The following is a 19,578-nucleotide window of genomic DNA, read 5'->3' as shown; positions in this document are numbered from 1 at the left end:
GTCTGTAATAATGCACTGTTACTACTAGCATTATTGCAAGTAATAGCGAGCATTTATTTTATAGTTTTAGTTTCCTAATAAGGTTAAAGAACTTACTGTGCTATAGAGGATCCTGTATGTTTTCTGCGCATAGGAATAACGTCCAAAAGGACTTCTTGTAATTTCTAGCTCTTGTTTATATAGTAACCTTCTAATAGCTAGAATGCTAAGGTAATTCCTTACAGTCTAGGGATCTAATGCAATGAAAAATTTAGTACTAGATCTAAGATCATAGAGAAGAGCGTGTTCAGCAGCCTTAAATTAGCTCTAGAACATCTGGCCAAATTTGGAACGGGTAGTTATTACAGCTTCTAGCCTTAGGAGGTAGATAGATTAATTAATTAATAAGTTTAACGTTCTGTGTAAGGCTAAGATTATATAAGACGAGAGCAGTTAAGCTACTCTAGGAATTTAAGGAGTGTGTTTGTAAAGGGGATAGTAAATGTTTGTTTAAAGTCCTGTAGTGAGAGCCTATGCTCTAGGGAGTAGACAGAGGTTTTTAGGTTTCTGTTGTTTACTGTAGGTACTAATTGCGGGAGCCTACTCTTAGGTCTGAAATAAAAGCAAGAGTAGCTAGAATTCCTTAGGTTGTGTGTAGTAGTAGTTGCATTAAGAGCCTTTGTCCTTATAGGCTGTCTTGCATCGTTTTCCTTATATGTCTGTATTCTCTACAGCTAAGTAGAAGGTGTTGTATTGTCTGTGTGTAGCTGCAGATACATCTGTTGTTATCTACCTTCTATATATTATGTAGGTATGCTTTTTGTATCTATATCCTATTTTTAGTTAGTAGTAGGCGCTTGCCGCCTCTCTCTTAGTGTTTTTTGATAGTCTTATCCTTTTTATTAGTCCTAGGCAGTATTTTACTGTCTAGGCGTCTATTTTCCTTAGGATTACTTTAGCTGTGTAGGTGTCTAGTATGTGTTCCTATTCGTCTGTTGTAATAGCTTTAACTTAAATTCTAGTTATAGCAATGCTTGTTACAGTAGAGGTAGGCCTCTTTTTTATTGCTTCTTTTGCTAGAGAGTCTGCTTTCTTGTTTCCTGCAATGTCCTGGTGGCCAGGGGCCCATTTAAGGCTAATTGTGGCTCCTTTATCTTTAATAGTTTTAGCTGCCTTTATGCAGCGTATTTGTCACGCCTGTCTAGGCTTGTTTGGAGGACTTTTTTGTCTTAGGATAGCCACCTGGTTGTCTTTAAAGTCTTGGACGTCCTGTCCTGTAGTAGCTATAGTAGCTGCAATTTTAAAGCCTCTTATTATGCCTTCTAGTCCTCTGTTGTATATAATTTAGCCTTTGCTAATATTATAGTTTGTAGCATGTATTCCTTAGGCTGTTGTTTGTAGTCTAGGACTGTGATTCCTACTCCTATACCCAGGCCTTCTTCTACAGAAGAAGCGTCTGTGTAGATAGCTAGTACTTTACTTTATACTTTCTATAGCATCTGTGTTTTGTGTGCTTTTACTTCTTCTTCTTTTAGTGTTCTTAAGATTTCAGTTTAGTATGCTATAGCCTTGTTCTAGGGGCAGAAGTAGAAGTCCTTTAGTTTTTCTTTTCTTGTGCTAGGTATAGGCTTTTCTATAGACTGTGTAATTTGCATAAGCTGTGTAGGGGGTTCTATTCTTAGCCTAGTACATTTAACCTCTCTTTGCTCTGCGCTAGAGTCTAGGTCTATGTTTTGTAGGGTGGACTTTAGCTGTGTTATAGCAGTGTAAATAGGGTAGTTCTTTAGTAGCTTCCTAGCTCTAAAGGCGTGCGTTCTTATCGCAGAGTTTAGCCTTATAGTAGGAGGGGCTAGTGCTGCCTCTACCTCTTAGGGTAATATAGGTAAGGTCTAGAAGTTGCCTAAGATTTTCCTAAGTGCTAGGTTCTGTAGTCCTTGTAGTTGTTTTACTATTCTAGCTTGTTACTTCTAGAAGACTAAGCATCTATAGTCTGCTATGCTAGTAACACAGGCTAGGTATATTTGTTAGAGGGCAGTAGGTGTAAGGCCTTTGTTACTGTTTGCTAGTCTGCATATTCTATAGAAGGCGTTTCTTACTTTACTAATCCTTGTGGCAGCATGCTCCTTAAAGGAGAGCCTATTGTTAAAGTAGATTCCTAGCTATTTAATAGTCTTTTTTAGAGTTATTATAAACATGTCTGGCAGTATAAGAGTATAAGTTTCTGCTTTTTAGCTTATAGTAAAGTAGATAAGTTTAGATTTTAGCGCATTTAACTAAATTACACAGCTAGATCCTTTTGCAAATAGGCTAGCTATATCTCTTTCTAGTAGGTAGATGTTTTTCTTTAGGCTAGTAGATAATACTGTATACTGTAATAGCCAGGTTGTCTAGGTAGAATAGCGAGTAGTTTGTAATTAACTAGAATAGAGGTCTAAAATATATTAGGAACAGAATAGGTAAAATAGGGCTTCCTTATAGGATTCTAGCGTTTATATTACTAAATTCTTCTGTTTCTCTGTTAAAGGATAGTTTAAGTTAGCGTCTAGAGAGGAATAATTAGATCTAGGCTATTAGGCTGCACGGTAGCTTTAGTTGTTGCAGGATAGTAAATAGTTAGCCTAGATAGACGTGGTTAAAGGCTCCCTTAATGTCTAGGAACACTGTAGTTATTATGCGCTTTAGTTTCCTCTATTCTTATAATTAGTTTAGTAGCAGTATAGAAGCGTCTATAGCTAGTTTTTGTACTCATCTACCTAGTTGTAAAGGGTAGAGTAGAGTAGTTGTTTCTGCTAGTATGCTAAGCCGTTTAGCTACTAGTCTTTCTGCTACTTTACCTAGGCAGCTTAGAAGAGCAATTACCCTGTAGGCTCTAGGGGCTTAGTAGTCTAGTTTGTTTAGCTTGTTTAGGATAATTCCTGTTACTCTTTTCTAGATTTAAGGGTAGTATCTATAGTTAAATAGTATAGAGAACATATAGAAGGATATATCTATTTTAACTTTATATACTGTAGTAATAATCTTCTAGTTTATTATATCTGGTCTTAGGGAGCTACTTTAGATTTGTGAAAAGCAGGCGTGTTCTAGCTCTTCTTTAGTAAGAGGTGGCTATTTCTAGCTGCCTTCCTAGTAGGTGCTCCACTCTATAAGTTGCGGGGTAGGTAAGCTAGGGAAGAGGGTATATCTTAGTGCTAAGTATTTGCCTTAAAAGGAGGTCTCTATTCCCCTAGGGCCTTTTATAACAGGTATGCTTTAGTTACTAACAGACTTATTATAAGACATTTCTTTAAAGATTAATTTTATGTCCTCCTTTTCTAGGAATTAATTCTAGTAGTTGTGTTCTGCTGCTTTTGCTGTTTATAGGTAGCTGTTTCTGTTATGGGCTTAGACCTTGTCTAAGCCTTAAGCGAGACAGGATGGTTACGTGCGCCACAGACATATTAGAAGGACACGTAACATGTTACCTCCTTAAGAGATATAATACTATATTAACCCTTATTGCATCCTACCCTAAGGCTAGTCCTTAACATTTATATCTCTTCTTCTAGGAGAACAGCTAGCACTTGTACTATGTTAGCCAGCTCCTAGAATAACCCCTTAGACAAATCTGTCCCATTAACCCTCTAGGAATTTATAGCCTAGACGATGCAGTTTATAATAAACTTGCAGTAAGCCTTATTAGCTGCTAACAAGCGTATAGCATTGCTTAAGCGCAATAACTCTAATATACGCGCGTTTATAGAGTCCCTAGCACAAATAGCTAACGCCTATACTAGACCTGCGTCTACAGTTCTATTGTCCTCCTTAGGCGCAACGCTGTACCTATTAACGTCTACCCTAGCCCCTAACCCACCTTATAAAGCGCTGTTTTCAGCGTCTGCCCTAGGCCTACATGCCCCTATATAGGCGTCTGCAGCCTATAGAAAACCTCTCCCTATAGGTAAGGCCTTTACTAGGGACAAATCCTTATTTAAGGTGTAGCAGGTTATAATAGAATATAAGCTGCAGGCAGACGCGTTCTTTATTAGTAGGCTACAGGACATGTTTGCCTTTATATAGTCCTAGCTTAACATATCTGTGCAATAAGATATAGCTCTGTTTTATAAGATTAGGGGTACCTAAGGTGTGTAGAGCCTAGAGGACTTCCTAGCATACCTAGAATTCTGCTACAGCAACAACTATAGCTAGGAACAGGCCTAGGCAAAACTAGAAAGCGTCTATTAGGGTCCTAGCAAGTTGTTCTTAGACTTTTTTATCTGGTTTAAGCAGCTACTAGTGCAAAGTAGCAGCCTTTACTAGGACAGTAAACAGCGCCTATTAAAGCTCCGCTAGGCCCTAAACGCAAACATCCCCAATATAGTAATAAACTAAGGAGTAACTTATATAGATTATAACGCAGCTGTTATAGAGTATAAGTCTATTACTATAGACGTTAAAACTATAGCTATAGAAAACCAGCTGCCCTACAGACCTACCTAGGCGCTGCCTAAGCGCAACAAGGACAGTAATGTTAAGATAACAGTTATGTCTGCAGTGCGCACTAGCAGCAGTGCTAAGCATAGGGGTTAGAAGTAGTCTGCTTCTAACCAGGCTACGTAGGTTCCTAATAAGGTATTTTAGTAACGCTAGGAGGCCAACCTATGTACCTGTTGCGGCAAAGGGGGACACATTTACTAGGATTGCGCTAACACAGTAGTAACTACAGTGTAGGCAGTAATAATCTTAGGTAAGAAAGAGGCTAGTTTGTATAGGGGAAACTAGCTACTTCTAACATAAGTCTAAGTTAGAAGCGCTGTAGAAGTATATTAGTAGGGGAGACTACTAGTACAGGGGCGTTGCAGGCTACTAGGGGAGCCATTACAGACTCTATAGACAAGCCCCTATTCTACAATCTATTATTTATTAATAGGGTAATTTAGGCTAACACGCTAGTAGACTTAGAGTGTAAATGCTTTAGCGCAGTAAGCAATAACTTTACTGCGCGCTTAGGAGGAGACTTTATTAAAGTGCTGCCACAACGCTTAGCGTAAGTAGTAGGCACTAGTAGGAAGTCTATAATCTCCTGTTTAGTCCTATTTAGGTATAACTTAGACAGGTGGCGCTTGCAGGCTGTAGCCAGGTCTAAGCCAGGATGTTATTTTAGGGAAGCCCTGGCTCTAACAAGAGGGCGTGGTGTTAGACGCAGAAAAGGGCACACTAAGGATACAAAAGGTAGGGAACCTTATAGTCTATAAGTCCTTACAGCGTACATTAAACGTTTACGTAGCCCTCCTGTTAGCAACTAAGTTTAACAAGACCCTAGCTAATAGGCTCTAGAAGCGCTTACCTAGGGACTAGTTAGTCTCTACAAGCCTCTACAACATTACTAAAATCCTCTTAGTTTAATCCCCGGGAGCGCAAGGGACGGTGGAGGAGGTAGACCCTCTTCCCCCTAAGTTAGTCTAGTTTTAGGACCTATTTAATAAGAGCAAAGCCTCTAGCCTTCCTCTACATAGGGGCTAGATAGATCACCACATATAACTACAACGCGACTAGTCTAGGAAGGAGAAGCCTCTACCCTAGGGCCCTCTGTACAACATGCTAAGGGACCAGCTAATTAAGCTACAGAAACAAGTGTTAGCACTTATAGACAAGGGGTAGATCTACACCTCTTCTTCCCTAGCAGGGGCCCTAGTCCTGCTAGTTAAGAAGTCCTCTAGCAGGTAGCGTATGTGCGTGGACTATTACGCACTTAATAGCATTATAATTGCTAACTAGTACCTGCTTCCTCTTATTAAGGAGACGTTACGTACACTAGGGGGTGCCTGCTAGTTCTCTAAGGTTAATGTCTGTTTAGCATTTTACCAGATTTGTGTTGCAGAAGGAGACAAGCACCTCACCGCGTTCTGTACCTGTTTTAGGCTCTTTAAGTAGCTAGTCTGTCTGTTTAGCCTAGCTAGAGCACTAGCGTCCTTCTAGCGCTACATTAACAGCGCGCTTTAGGAGACATTAGGCGACTATGCTACTGTATACCTAGATAATGTCCTTGTTTACAGTAGTAGGTCTAGGACAGACTACTTAGGGAAGGTCAGCAGAGTCCTTACGCTCCTACGCAACGCAGGGCTGCATTTAGATCCTAAGAAGTGCGTATTTGCAACTAAGGAAGTACACTACCTAGGATATATTATAGAGGCTAGAAAGGACATTTGTTCTAATCCTAAGAAGGTTAAGGCCATCTGTAATTAGGAAGCTCTACAGTCTTTGCGCAGGGTTTGCAGTTTCCTAGGGTTTGCTAACTTCTACTAGGACTTTATCCCAGCCTTCTCTAATATTACATCCCTACTTAATTAACTTACAGGGAAGGATATCCTATTTAGGTAGGGGCAGGAGGAGGACGCGGCGTTCTACTAGCTAAAGAACACATTTATAACAGAACTAGTCCTAGCCTAGTAGGACCCTAAGTAAGAAACACTATTAGAGATAGACTGCTCTAGCAAGGCGCTAGGCAGCTACCTTTCTTAATAGCATAGGAAGGTGCTTTGCCTAGTAGCGTATTACTCTGCTACACTTATAATAGAATAATAGAACTACACTATCTATAATAAGGAGTTAACTGCTGTTATAAAGTGCCTAGGGGTCTAGGTAGCTAAATTAGGGTCTGTTGCCAGGCTGTTTACTATCCTAACCAACTATAAGAACCTCTAGTACTTTACTACAGCGCGCAGGGTAAGTAAGAGGCAGCACTAATAGGCGGAGGAGCTGTTAAAGTTCCGTTTCTACCTTTGCTTCTGCCTAGGACGCCTAGCAGCCTAACTAGATGCGCTAAGCTGCTAGGAAAAGGACTATAATAGGAGGTTAGGGGGGGTCTATAGGATAATAACCCTAGTTTTAGTGTTAATAATTAGTACACTAGGCCCTAGTATGCCCCTACTTTTTATTAACGCGCATATGCAATTACTATAGGATAAAGGTGTCTAGCAGGACGCAGGGCATATAGCACGCCTGTCCACTATCTATAATAAGGCCTACTAGTTCCCTCCTAAGGCTAAGACTACTTAGCAAATTGCAGATTGCGCGCTTAGTGCTTACAGCACGCTGCTGTAGCGTAGGGTTACGTAGGTTCTGCGTTAGAAGCCACTTATAACTACAATAATCTAGAGGGCATACAAATCTAACCTAACAGGCTATCTAGGTGCTAACGCCACATTCCACATCGTTAGACGTAACTTCTACTAGGAGGGGATGTTATAGGACGTTTAGCGTTATATCTGTAACTGCTACTGTTACAGCGTATATATGTTACAGCACTAATAGTAGGGCTTACTCTAGCTATTGCCTATTACTAACTGTTTTTAGTTCTAGATTTTAATAGACTTTATAGTTAACCTTTCTTAGGCTAATAAGGATGCACTGCGCTATCTCCTAGTTATTACAGATTACCTCTCTAAGTATGTGCAGCTTAAGGCAATAACTTCTATAACTATAGAATATTGCGCTAAGGTCTTCTACAACACGTAGTAGTAGTTCTAAGGCTTTCCTAGCTCTATATCTTAGATTGCGGCTTAGAATAGCTAGGACATTTTTAGACAACGCTATGTAGCCTTGTAGGGGTAGACTAGCTGCTCTCTACAGCCTATTACCCCTAGATAGACAGAGGGACAGAGTAGGCCAACTAAGAGGTGTAGGCAGTCCTATAGGTTATAGTTACCTTTAAACAGGATAACTAGCCTAACTACCTTCTAGCCTGCTAACTAGCTCTTAACAATTGCAATTCTTTAGTTACTAGGGTTAGTTCTAACCTGCTCCTCTACAGCTATAATGTGGACCTCCTGCAGACAATAGTGCTCCTAACTATTAGCTAGAACACACTACAGGGACAGGCAGTCTACTTCCTAGACTACCTCTAGCGGGGTATAGAGCTTACCTAGGTAGCTATAGTATAGGTATAACAACGCACCTAGGACATAACAGACTATAGCTATAGGCCTGCAGAGTGGTACTACGTAGGAGATAGGGTATAGTTTTCCCTCTACAACGTAAAAACTAACAGGCTAAGCTAGAAGCTTAATTAGTTATAAGCCCAGTACACAGTAGTTGCAGTTCCCACCCCTTTAACTATTACCCTAGATTTGCTAGGCAACCTCTATAAGACAGTGCACGTAGACCTACTAGAACGTATAGCTTCTAACCTGCTACTAACACAGCGCCTGCAGAAAAGTAGACTAGGCCCACTAGTTGTCCTAGAGGAGGACAATCCAACCCTAGCCAAATAGGAGGTGGAGGTAATCCTAAAAAAGAAGAAGGCCTAAGGACAGAACAAGTTACAGGTCCTAGTTAAATAGAAAGGATACACAAAGCTAACGTAGGAGCCTCTAGACGCATTATAGGATACAATAGCCTAGAAGGCCTTTACAGCAGCACACATAGAACATAAGAGGTAGGTTAAGGTAGGAAGAACTTTTATTATTTTATAATAACCCTTAAGGGGTCCTATTAGGAGATGCTGCGCTAGGCCTAGTGCCTAGCGCAGGAGAGCTTAGGACCCCCACAGCAACAGTACAACACCACTTCTTACACTCTACTAGCTGCTAACGCAGGAACTTAGTTCTTAAAAGATAGTCTTGTTAGACAGGGAACAGCAGGCAGAGGCAGCTGTGTCTAGGGCCTAATTGCGCGCTATACAGCAGCGGCAGTCCTGCTTATAGTTGTCCTCTTCCTTGTCCTCCTCCTTGTTACTAACAGAGATGCTGCAGGCCTGTTGCAACTAGGCTGAGGAGCAAGAGGTAGGCACTGCAGTGCCACAACGTAGGGTGCGCGGCTCTAATAGGGAGGGCAAGCAGTAGCAGCAGAGGGGCGAGCAGACTTAGCAGGGGGGTAAGCAGATCTAGCAGGGGGAAGGGTAGTGCTTAGCAGGGGAGGTAGAGCGCAGGTAGCAGGACAGGCAGGATAACAACGTGTACTCTAGGCAGCAGCAGGGCGTAGTAAGCAAGCGCTTAACCTAGTTAACAGCCTCCTTTAGGGCAGATTAGCTACACTCTTAATATAGGCAGAAGACTTACAGTAGTACAGGCCTAGACCTCCTTAAACTGGTTTATGCGCTTAGTCTACGTCTTAATAGCTATCCCTACAGTAGACGTAAACTGTTAAAAGTAGGTATTAAACTAGTTAATACTCCAACAGCTGGACAAAGGCGTAGTAGGCAGCGCGATCTGCGCACTAGGCTTAGGGGGGGAACAGGCAACATAAGAAGAGGTTAGCTGCTTAGCCAGCAAGGGGTTAGCATAGGCTAGGTTAAGGGTAGACTTGTAGGCTTAGTAGAGCTTATAGTAGGCACCTAAACAGTACACAGCAGATTAGTAAAACGCCCCTTACAGCAGCAGGCAGGACACTTACAGACAAAGGTAGGCTACCTGCCCTAGTTAGCCTTGTTACTATTAACGCCCTAGGTTCTAGGCATATTAACGTGGACGTTGCTACCCTGCACAGACGCCTTAACAACTATTAGCTATAGACATAGACCTAAGATAAAGCTATATACCTAGATGTACCTCTTAAAGTTGCGCTAGGTGTAGTAGAGCTCTGTATTAGTAGTAAAAAGACTGTTGTCTTAATAACAAACGCGGCAGCGCTTAGCGCAGGTACAGCAGGTCTTGCTAGCACTAGAGAGGCAGTTAGCTGTAGATAGAATTAGCCAGTAGCAGGCCTATAACAGACGTAAGACACTTACTAGGCCAGCTAGTAAGGATAGTAAGCTGGCGGCAGGGGTGGTAGGGGACGGCGCGGGCAGGGACAGGGACCAAGTCCTTGTCCTTAGAGTTACCCTTAACCTTATAGTTACTAATGCAGCAACAGCAGGCTCTCTATAGACACAGTTAGTTTCTACAATTAAAAATCTAGATAACTGTTATAAAATACTAGGGGAATGTTATAGGCAGATAGAAGGGGATATAGCAGGCTATAACTGCCTCTACTAGGGGGACTACTAGCCCTATAACTAGTAGCCTAGTAACTAGAGCTAGGCGCAATAACAGATATATTGTTTAAACTAGACAGGTAGGTACAGAAAGACAGGTAGGTATAACATAGGCAGGTTAGGTAAGAGCAGGGAGTAGTACAGCGTCCAACAAGGGAAGGTGCGCTAGGTAAAATAAAAACAACCTAGGTGCGCGTAGGGACTACCCCAGGTAAACTACAGACTAGACTAACAGCTAACCTACTAAGAGGCGGGCCCTTACGCAACCACAACTAGCTCTAGGTTTTACCTGCCACTAGCGCCTGCCAGTCCACGCAAAACGCAGAAAGGACCTAGCAAAATACACTTAGCTAGGAAGAGATAGGGAAAGGAGGTATGTTATAGGCTTAGACCTTGTCTAAGCCTTAAGCAAGATGGGATGGTTACGTGCCCTACAGACATATTAGAAGAACACGCAACGTGTTACCTCCTTAAGAGATACAATACCATATTAACCCTTATTGCATCCCACCCTAAGGCTAGCCCTTAACAGTTTCTAGTAATTAGGTAGTCTCTTTTCCATATATAGGTGTTTGTAGGGCTAGTTACTAGTTCTCTCTGTAGGTGGCGTTGTTTGTTAAGCATGTTTGTCCTAAGTATTTTTAGGTCTAGGTTCTACCACAGTTTACTTCTTGCACTAGTAGAGCTTTGTAGGATTATAGTTTTAGCTGTATTTGTTATTAATATAGTAAGCTCCTTCCCTATTGCTTTAAGCTGCTTCTCTAGCTCTCTGTCCTCTCCTTAGATAAGAAGTAGGGGTGTGCTAGTAGAGTGTCTAGGGCATGTAGTATTAAGAGCAGGGCTTTTTGCTAATTCCTTTACTAGCTCCTTCTAAAATAGGTCCTAGTCTGCCTTCTTAGTGTTGAACTAAGGAGTAGGGTTGTTTAGAAGCTGTTTTCTAGGCGTTGTAATTATAAACAGGATGCCTAGGTGGTCTAAGCCTATACCTACTAGGGTTTGCTAGTCTTCTATCTAGCTTATAAGCCTGTGTGTAGCAAAGGTAAGGTCTAGAACACTTTCCCTGCTTATGTTTAGCTGGTAGAAGGTGCCTGTGCTAGGGTTGTTTAGTAGCTCTAGGTTTTACTCTTCTATCTAGGTAATAAAACTACTAGCTTTTAGTGTTATAGTAGTTATAGTAGGGTCCTACTAAGGGTGATAGGTATAAAATTCGCCTATTAGGATTGAGGTAGGCAGAGCGTGGCTATTTAGAAGCTTCCTTTCTACTGTTATTGTTTCTTATACGTTTGTTTAGATGTATCTATTATAGAGTGTAAAGTTTAACCTAGACTACTAGACTGTAATAGCTAGTGTTAGGCGCTGGGCCTAGGGGTACCTCTGCCTGTCTTAGCGAGCTACTATAGGGCTAGCCAGCCCAGACTATATAAAGGTGTTAGAGGTTTTTGCTAATACTCTAGTAATTAGTCTTGTTACTACACACTACGTACCTTAATACACCTACTATCCTCTTTAACTCTATCCTCCCTTATAATTGCTTTATACACTTTTTACATTCTAATTACTCTTATATTATAATTAAAGATAGACTTAAGCTACTATAAGTCTTAAACTAAATTATCTAGGCTTACTGTCTTTAGAGAGGGACTAAGATAACCTACCTGTACAAGAGCTGGTAGAGCGTAAGGTAACACCTCCTTCTGCAGATAAGGAGATACCTTAATAGACACTAAGTGTCTATAGTGCCTTAAGAGGATCTGTAGGTCCTCTAGGTAGTACACCTTACCCTAGAATTCGTATCTGTAGGGCAGCTTTAGCCAGAGAAGGCTAGAATAGCCTAGAAGTAGGTAATTAATAACAGGAGTTAGAAAACTTACGCAAATAGTTGTAAGAGACAAAAGACTAAGAGGAACTTTCCTTTCTTTGTAAACTTAGACGCAAATACAATAAAGAAGATCTAGCAATAATCCTATCTTTCTAAAAAGTACTAGAAGGGGTAGAGAAACTATAATCTTCCCTATCTATAAATCTTCTATAACCTAAACCCCTATAGAAGTATATAAAGCGCAACTATGCTAAATACAACTATTAGAAGAGAGATTATAAGGGATACTTCCTCTAATCTCTAGTGAATTTCCTTACAGAGGAATAAAAGATTAACTTTAGCGTAAGGTACCTCTTAGAGAACCTAAAGACGTTGTAGCAGGCCTACTGCACAACTAACTACTGTAGTTAGCTAACCTAGAAACTAACGTAGTAAGAGCTAAAAAGAATTATACTAGATGCTCTAGGAACGCTAGCTAAATATAAGTAAGTAGTATATAAATGCTTAAAGTAATATAAGCAGCAGAATTCTTAGTCCCCTATAGATCTATTAGACTTTATACGTCTACTATAGGAGAAACTAGGCAACTTATATACGCTAGAGCTTTAAGTTCTAAAATATATTACTGCACTGCTCTCTAGTATATAAAAGGACTTATTCCTTATCCTCTATAATTAAAGAGACATAATCCTAAAGGTAGAGGAATAAGCTAATATTATTAACTAGAGACTAGGTTAGTATAGCTAACAGCTACCTAAGAAGACTCTAGCTAAGGGCAAGACAACTAATAAAGGACTACAGAAGCGCTAATTTAGTAACTCTAGGTTAGAGGGGAATATAAAAACCCTATCCCAAATGGGTAGTTGCAGTGTACCTTCACTGGAGTTATAGCTTTGGTTTTGTTAGTGACAACAGCTACAGGACACTAGCGTATTTTCAGTCACAACGTACGCTGGAATACTATTCAGTTGTACATTGGAATTCCATTTTTAAGTCCGTTCGAGCTAAAACGTAGACACTAGTCTCGCAGCACTCAACTCTGTTATCTATGCAACCCCCAGCATCATTGTCTACTTGGTTGGTAGTGTTAGGGTTGGTGCTTGTAGTTGGGGTTGGTCAGGGTTAGGCTAGTGCGCGGAGGACCAGGCCCCGCCGCATTACTACAACAGAACAACTCTATAAACACTAACATAAGAAAGTAACACACTTACTGCATAGCACAGAATAAAAAATTGTAGTATGCTATTTGCCTTAAAAAGGCTTACACAGCTTAATTAAGGTAAGCTGGCGCATCGGACGGGCGGGCGCAGGGCTCTTAGCGGGTCCTTGAGACGGCGCATCCTCAGCGCCGTTGTTGTCGCCGTTCTTGGTGTCTTCGCCATCTTCCATCTCGCTGTCTTTAATCTCCTCTACTTGCGTCGCCGGTGTCGGCGTGTCTGCCTCGATCGACAGCGTTGCCTTCTCGCTGATGGATCCGCCAGAGATGCCTTCTGAGCCTAGCCAGGCGTCTAAGGCCATGCTTGCTTTATAGGCCTCCAGATTCACCTCTATAACCAACTTAAGCCAGATATGCCAGAAGGGGACGCGGAGATTGTTCTCTACCCACAAGTTAGAGATAATGTCGTGCAGCATCAGGCAGAGCATGCCCCAGCCCAGCTGCTTGGCTGCTTCGTACCAGCGGAGCGCTTGGTGCAGCTGCTTCTTGAATCGCTGACGCTGCTGACGCCCCGACATGGCAGTAGCGGACAGCAGCAGGGCGTCTATGGCCTCAGAGCTGACTTTGCCCCTGCTGCCTCGGTTCTTAGCATCGCTGCTGCGGGCAACGTCTTGCTCCTTAATCTGGTCTATCCTCTTAGTGTACGCCTTGCTGAGGAAAGCTATAGCCTAGCGGTACTTAATATAGATAATATCTAACTCCTGCTCGTAGCGATCGCACAGGCTCCAGGCGGAGGCGAGCGCGCTCTTTGGCACAGTCGAGGAGCTATTCTTCTGCGACAGCGACCAGCGGGTGCGCGAGGAAGCAGGCGGGCGATCCTCCACAGACTCCTGCGCAAAGGGTAAGCCTTGTATGCGCCAGCTCCGCAGAAATGCAGCCGCAGAGGCCTGGGAGGTAGTGTTGCCGATGGAGTTGGCCTTTTTAAGCATGCCAGAAGCTGTCAGGTAAGGCGTTGCGGTACTGCTGTACAGGTCGTTGTCGTCAACCAGCTGCTTGAGGATCCAAGAGATGAACAGCTCATCCCGCCGCAAGATGGAGGCATAGGCACCGTGTTCCCTGCGGGATGCCGACTTAGGCGGCAGCACCAACCTAAGGTCCTGTTTCTTCTGCGCTCGCATAAGCTCCAGCTTCCTGGCGCGCTCCCGCTTAGCACGACAGTTTTTGTTAGAGACGCTCGTGATCTGGGGCGGTTCCTCGTGTCCAACCTGTCCACGGACAGGCTGTTTAGGGTCCTCAGCCGCCTCAGATTCACTGGGCGGCGCAAGCTGCTCAGGTTCCTCCGCTTCGTCCTCTGCTTCCAGCGGCGTCGCAGGACTGGGAGACTCGCTGGCTCGTCGGAGGCGCTTGGACGGCCGCGCTGAGCTGGATGCAGCAGCGCGCTTTGTCGACGGTAGTAGGGAATCGCGGGGCTGCTGCGCTAAAGGGGGTTCCTTCTAGAAGCTGTCGCTCGGGCTGCTAGCAAGATCCTGCGCTGCAGAGACCAGCCGGGCCCAAGCATCAGCAGGCAGCGCGTCCTTAGCAAGCGTCTCCTTTAACAGCCATATCGCTGACAGCACAGAGTGGGCAACAAAGACAGGCTTGCAGACACTTGTCTCGGCCGGAATCAGCCAGCCTGCGCTGTGCGGGCGGAATAGAGCATCACGCTGCGAGTCTAAGACAGTTGCCTTGCTCTAAAACAGCTTTTAGTAGTCTAGGTTTGGCGGGTTGTATGCGAGCCTGTAGGCAAAGCTCGACTCGCTGGCTAGCGGGAAGCTCCGGGGCCCACCATCGAATTGCTCGGCGGCATCTTCCAACGCGGAGATCTAGGGTAGATTAGATGGTGACATAACTGTTTGTTTATTAATGTAGGAGATACAGCAGAAGAAGAAAGAGATTTGTTGGGTTAAGCCCCTGACTAGGGTAACAGACTGAACGGAGATCAGCCTGTACAACATAAGCGGGCGCACAAGCTGGGGTGCGAAACTCAACATAACCCAGCGATAAGAACAGCGACTGCAGCGTTGGATCAAGCAAGAACCAAGCCACTAACATGTCGGCAGAAGAAGTCAAGAATCCGTATTTTAAGCACTTGGCTGAGTACCAGGTCGCAGTGTGCAGAGCGTGCCGATACGCAGTATAGCCAGATCAGATCAAGAGCCACTTGCACAAACAGCACAAGAAGTCACTTAAAAGCGTTAAGGCGGTTGGGGAAGCTGTACGTCAGTGGGCAGGCTTGCTACAGTACCCTACGGAGTTAGAGATACCCAGCAACAGCGTGCAGGCGATCCCCCAGCTGCCCGTATTCGACAACGGGCTGCTGTGTTAACTCAAACCAGAGACATGCTAACTAGTGTTCTGCAGCCTAAAGATGCTGAAAGAACATTAGCGTACGACACATGGGTGGTCAGCTAGAAAGAAATGCAGACGCCCCAGCCGAACCCAGGCAAAGGCGTTACAGGCCCAGCTCGAAGATGGCTGCAAGCGCGTACACTGCCAGCGACTTTTTGGCAGCCGGCACAGATTACAGTACTTCGAGGTGCGTCACACCCTAGACAGCGGTCCGCAGCCTGTCCCTATTAAGGGCGAGGCAGCGTGGGCGCGTGTAGGCGAGGAGATGGCCAAGACGTGGGCCAACGTCAAGAACCAGACGAAGACAACGATCGAAGACAGGGAGAAGGACGAGGCAGCCCTATGGCTGGAGCGGACTGGGTGGCTGCTGTACTTGAACAAACTAGATCGTACCAAATTGCTAGCAAGCATTAAGGAGCCTAACATAGACCCAGAGAAAGATAAGGAGCCTGTTAAGGCTGCGATTTAGAGCGCAATGGATGGACTGGCCTGCGTAAGCCAGACGTCTGTTATTAAGCAGACAGGCATATTTGTGCATATGGAAGCCATTTGTATAGAGAAGCATTAGACTAGGTACACGCTGCTGCAGGCGTATATGGACAAGAAGTTGATTAAAGAGCAGTCACGTCTATAGAAGCAGATACTGATGTTTTTTGCACAGACGCAGAGGGAGCACTGCTGGAAGAGCCCCAAGTACTGCTTCACGCAGCAGCAGCGCGAGGCGTGGGAGGCGTTGATCGAGCAGGCAGAGAGAGACGTAGGCGGGGCAGAGATGGAGATAGCGGACGAGGACCAGGACGAGGACGGGGAGGAAGAGGAGGACGAGATAATGATCGATAAGCTTGACGACGAGCAGGACCCGTCCGAACGCAACAATGAGCCCAAGCACGCAAAGCTGAGGCCGATTAAAAAAGCGTGCTTGGACTTTTGCATTGCGTTGCTCAAACAGACTATCTGCTGCAAGGAGTACGATTGCGCGATGGTGTGCGCGTTAGCCGTGCTCGGCGTTAAGGAAGATGGCTGGAAGGGCCCTGAGCTGTACCTGCTAATCTTGTTGTCCGTAATTAAAATCACCTGTTTCATGGTTGTGCAGCACGCACTAGAGCTGTCTGAGCTGTTTAAAGAGCAGGCGTTCGACAACAATAGCGCGTACGGGGGGAGCGACAGCGGCAGTAGCCCCCCTAGTCAGCGTTAACCTAAAGGCTGCTTAGAGTTTGTGCAGCAGATGATGGACAGGTTTATAGTGCGAGGGAGCCACAGCCTAATGTAGTAGATGCTTGACTTACGCACGTACGGGCTGAAGGTGCACTATAACACTACGTCGCGCAGCCATATTAAGTGGATAGGGAAGGATAAGCTGCTGTATAAGAACTTGCACTTCACTATAGCCTAGTTCTGCGGCATAGTGCACAGTATGCAGGCTGAGGCCAAGCAGCTGCTAGTGGAGGAGTTGCTGTTTTGCGGCGAGCAGACAGCAGGTCAAGTGCCCCTAATCCCATGGGAGCAGCTGCGCGACAACCCGACTAATAAGCGGCCAGGGTGGAACTTTTTGCAGGACCACTGCACGCGCATGCCTGTAGATAGGGAAAAGTGGTTGTTTGAGCAGGTAGGCCAGGACAACAGCGTCAGGGAAAGGTTCATTAAGCCAGGAACCTGTTCAGGCATCGACTAGAAAGAGGTGGAGCGGTACATGGATCAAGTAATTGCGTTTTAAGAGAAGCTGGCCGCGTTAGTGCACATGGCAGAAGGGCAACCCGCAAGGTAGCCAGAGTTAGGCAGCGTTCAACACAGCAACACCATCAAGGGGGGCCACTGAAACATTTTTATTAAGGACGGCATAGTTGCGTTTATTACGTGGTACTACAAGGGGTATGCTGTAAGCAGCAATGTTAAGATTATTTACTGGTACTTGCCGCGCGAGGTAGGCGAGCTGGTGGTGTATTACATGTGGTTAGTGTTGCCGTTTCAGCAGCAGTTAGAGGCGATGGTGTAGGAGAAAGAGGCAATATCATCACACATGTGGCCAGCGGACCCCAGCAGACAGAAGTGGACAAGCGACCAATTTTGTGAAATACTGAAGCGTGAAAGCAGAGTAGGTTTAAAGCAAGAGTTGACGATTGCAGCATACCGTGAGATTGCCATCAGCATCAGCCGGAGGTTTTTGCGGCCATCGTCGGCATTTCGAGCAGAGGAGGGAGAGGAGAACGAGGAGTGGAATGAGGAGAATATGCTCGCCAACATCCAGGACAAGCAGGCCAGCCACAGCGCGTACGTAGCCGGCATGGTATACACGCGCGGGATTATAGAGATAGCAGGCGTTACAGCAGACAGGCGGCAGCTGTTCTGCAACTTAAGCACCAATTGGCACCGGTTTTTAGGTTTCTAGTCTGCCGTAGACGCAGTGGCAGACGTTAAGAAGCAGAAGAAGGCGCCGTTCAAGAGCGAGGCCGACGAGGCGAGGATAGAGCGGCTGGAGCGGCTGAGGAAGATAGACCCGGCAGCGCAACTTAAGCAAATAAAGGGCAAGAAAGCCAAATTCAGAGGCGTGCAGAAGGAGGCGATTAAGGCGATCATTGCTGGCAAGAGCCCCGTCGTGGCCGTAATGCCGACTGGCGCAGGCAAGAGCATGCTGTTTATGTTGCCAGCGTGGGCAGAGCAAGGCAGAACAACGGTCGTCGTTGTGCCGTTGGTTTTGCTGCGTAGTAACATGATGTGGCGATGCAAGGAGCTGGGGATATCGTGTGCCGAGTGGCAGAGTCGCTGCCTGCCTGACGCAGCAGCCATTGTGTTTGTAACGCCTGAGTCGGCAGTAGGAGAAGCGTTCGCGACGTTTTTGAACCGGCTGCGAGCGACGCGGCAGCTGGACCGCATCGTGATTAACGAGTGTCACATTGTGTTGAACCGTTGCTACACGTTCCGCAAGCAGATGCAACAGCTCGGCAGGCTGGCAGCAGCTGAGACGCAGATGGTGCTGTTAACAGCAACGTTGCTGCTGACAGAAGAAGACGAGCTGTATTGACGAATGCATTACAAGCAGAAGCAGGTCAAGATGTTTAGACAACTAACTACTAGGACAAACGTGGCGTATCAGACCATCCAGATCAGCCAGTCTGCGAAGAAGAAGGACGTTGAGTTGATGGTTGTTAAGATGGTGCGGCAGAAGATGTAGAAGTACAGGACAGGTAAGCTTATTGTGTACAGCAACTTAAAGCTGAAGGTAAAGGCGATAGCAGAGCAATTAGATTGTTACGCGTATCACGCGGATGCTATAGGCAAGCCAGCCATGTTAGCAGACTTCATGGCAGGTAAGCAGCGCGTGATTGTAGCAACGAGCGCGTTAGGGATAGGCGTGGACATACCGGATGTACAGTGCATTATTCACATTAATTAGCCGTTCACTATGTTAGATTACGCACAAGAGAGCGGCAGGGCAGGCCAGGACGGGTTGCAAAGCGAGGCGGTTTTAATTGTTTAGGATAGGAAACAACGCACTAATAACAACAGGACAGAAGCTGAGCAGCAGATGGTGAGGGAGTATGTGGAAGGTGGCGAGAGCAGGGCAGTTGGCTGCAGGAGGGAAGTGTTGGACGGGTATTTGGATGGGAGGAAGGATCAAGCAGGGTGTAGAGAGGAGGACAACAAGGAGATGTGCGACGTGTGTCGAGGGATAGACGGGCAGCTGGAGGAGGTAGTAGAGGAAGAAACAGAAGAAGAGAGCGAGCCAGAGAACAACGATTGGGACGAGATAGACGTTGTTAAAGCCGAGCGAGAAGAGGTGCAGCAGGTGTTTCGGCAGCAGGAGCAGGCGCGTCGGGGGCTGTGGCAGACGTTGACGGAGCATCGACAGCAAGAGTTTGCCGATATAGAGTGGGTGCGCAGGCAGTTAGCGTAGTAGGCGAATCGATGCAGGATATGCAAGGGAGCAGGCAACGCGCAGAGCGGACACAACATACAGCAGTGTTAGAGGGCAGAAAGTAAAAAAGCAAAAGAGATGGTACAGAGGATGGATGATCAAGTTCGGTTCAACATGTTTTCAGGCTGTTTCCCGTGCGGTGGCGTGCCGCAGGAGATTTGCAATAGCTGGGAACCGAACGGGGAGGGGCGATATTAACAAGTAGAGGACAGAACTTGTCAGTACACTGGGGTATTAAGCGCAGGGTTAATAGGCATAGTATTTGGTTACACAGAGGCAAATGCCTAATAGCAGGTCTAATTAGCGGAGCTTGGGGTGGACGATGCAGGACCGGGTAGGATGTTAATCGAATATTTAGGGAAGAAGCAGCCGCT

The 19,578-nt window shown here is 45.2% G+C and overlaps 3 protein-coding genes across 3 annotated transcripts, besides 15 other annotated features; 2 read left to right on the top strand and 1 right to left on the bottom strand.

Moving 5' to 3' along the window:
- Nucleotides 1–238: part of a dispersed repeat that runs on past the window's edge.
- A 128-nt stretch (nt 239–366) lies between these two features.
- Nucleotides 367–3,350: a mobile genetic element.
- Nucleotides 1,330–1,381: a tandem repeat.
- Nucleotides 2,731–2,855: a mobile genetic element.
- Nucleotides 3,347–3,350: a direct repeat.
- Nucleotides 3,351–3,511: a long terminal repeat.
- Nucleotides 3,351–10,460: a mobile genetic element.
- Nucleotides 3,351–10,496: a mobile genetic element.
- Nucleotides 10,305–10,460: a long terminal repeat.
- Nucleotides 10,455–11,275: a mobile genetic element.
- Nucleotides 10,461–10,464: a direct repeat.
- Nucleotides 11,274–12,596: a mobile genetic element.
- A 230-nt stretch (nt 12,597–12,826) lies between these two features.
- Nucleotides 12,827–12,880: a tandem repeat.
- Nucleotides 12,836–19,578: part of a mobile genetic element that runs on past the window's edge.
- On the bottom strand, nt 12,999–14,081 carry EKO05_0006144 (uncharacterized protein; the record flags this gene model as incomplete). The annotated part of the gene is made up of 2 exons (XM_059636744.1): nt 12,999–13,614; nt 13,642–14,081. The coding sequence occupies 2 exons, from the start codon at nt 14,079–14,081 to the stop codon at nt 12,999–13,001; spliced, it is 1,056 nt and encodes a 351-aa protein (XP_059492727.1).
- On the top strand, nt 15,557–15,760 carry EKO05_0006143 (uncharacterized protein; the record flags this gene model as incomplete). Its single annotated transcript, XM_038944582.2, has 1 exon — nt 15,557–15,760. The coding sequence occupies one exon, from the start codon at nt 15,557–15,559 to the stop codon at nt 15,758–15,760; it is 204 nt and encodes a 67-aa protein (XP_038792302.2).
- Nucleotides 15,938–16,486, top strand: EKO05_0006142 (uncharacterized protein; the record flags this gene model as incomplete). Its single annotated transcript, XM_038947616.1, has 1 exon — nt 15,938–16,486. One exon carries the CDS (start codon nt 15,938–15,940, stop codon nt 16,484–16,486), a length of 549 nt encoding a protein of 182 aa, XP_038792301.1.
- Nucleotides 16,075–16,117: a tandem repeat.

Source organism: Ascochyta rabiei, chromosome 10, assembly GCF_004011695.2.
Source record: "Ascochyta rabiei chromosome 10, complete sequence".
Taxonomy (NCBI): Eukaryota; Fungi; Ascomycota; class Dothideomycetes; order Pleosporales; family Didymellaceae; genus Ascochyta; species Ascochyta rabiei.
This window is presented reverse-complemented; position numbering and strand designations above follow the sequence as displayed.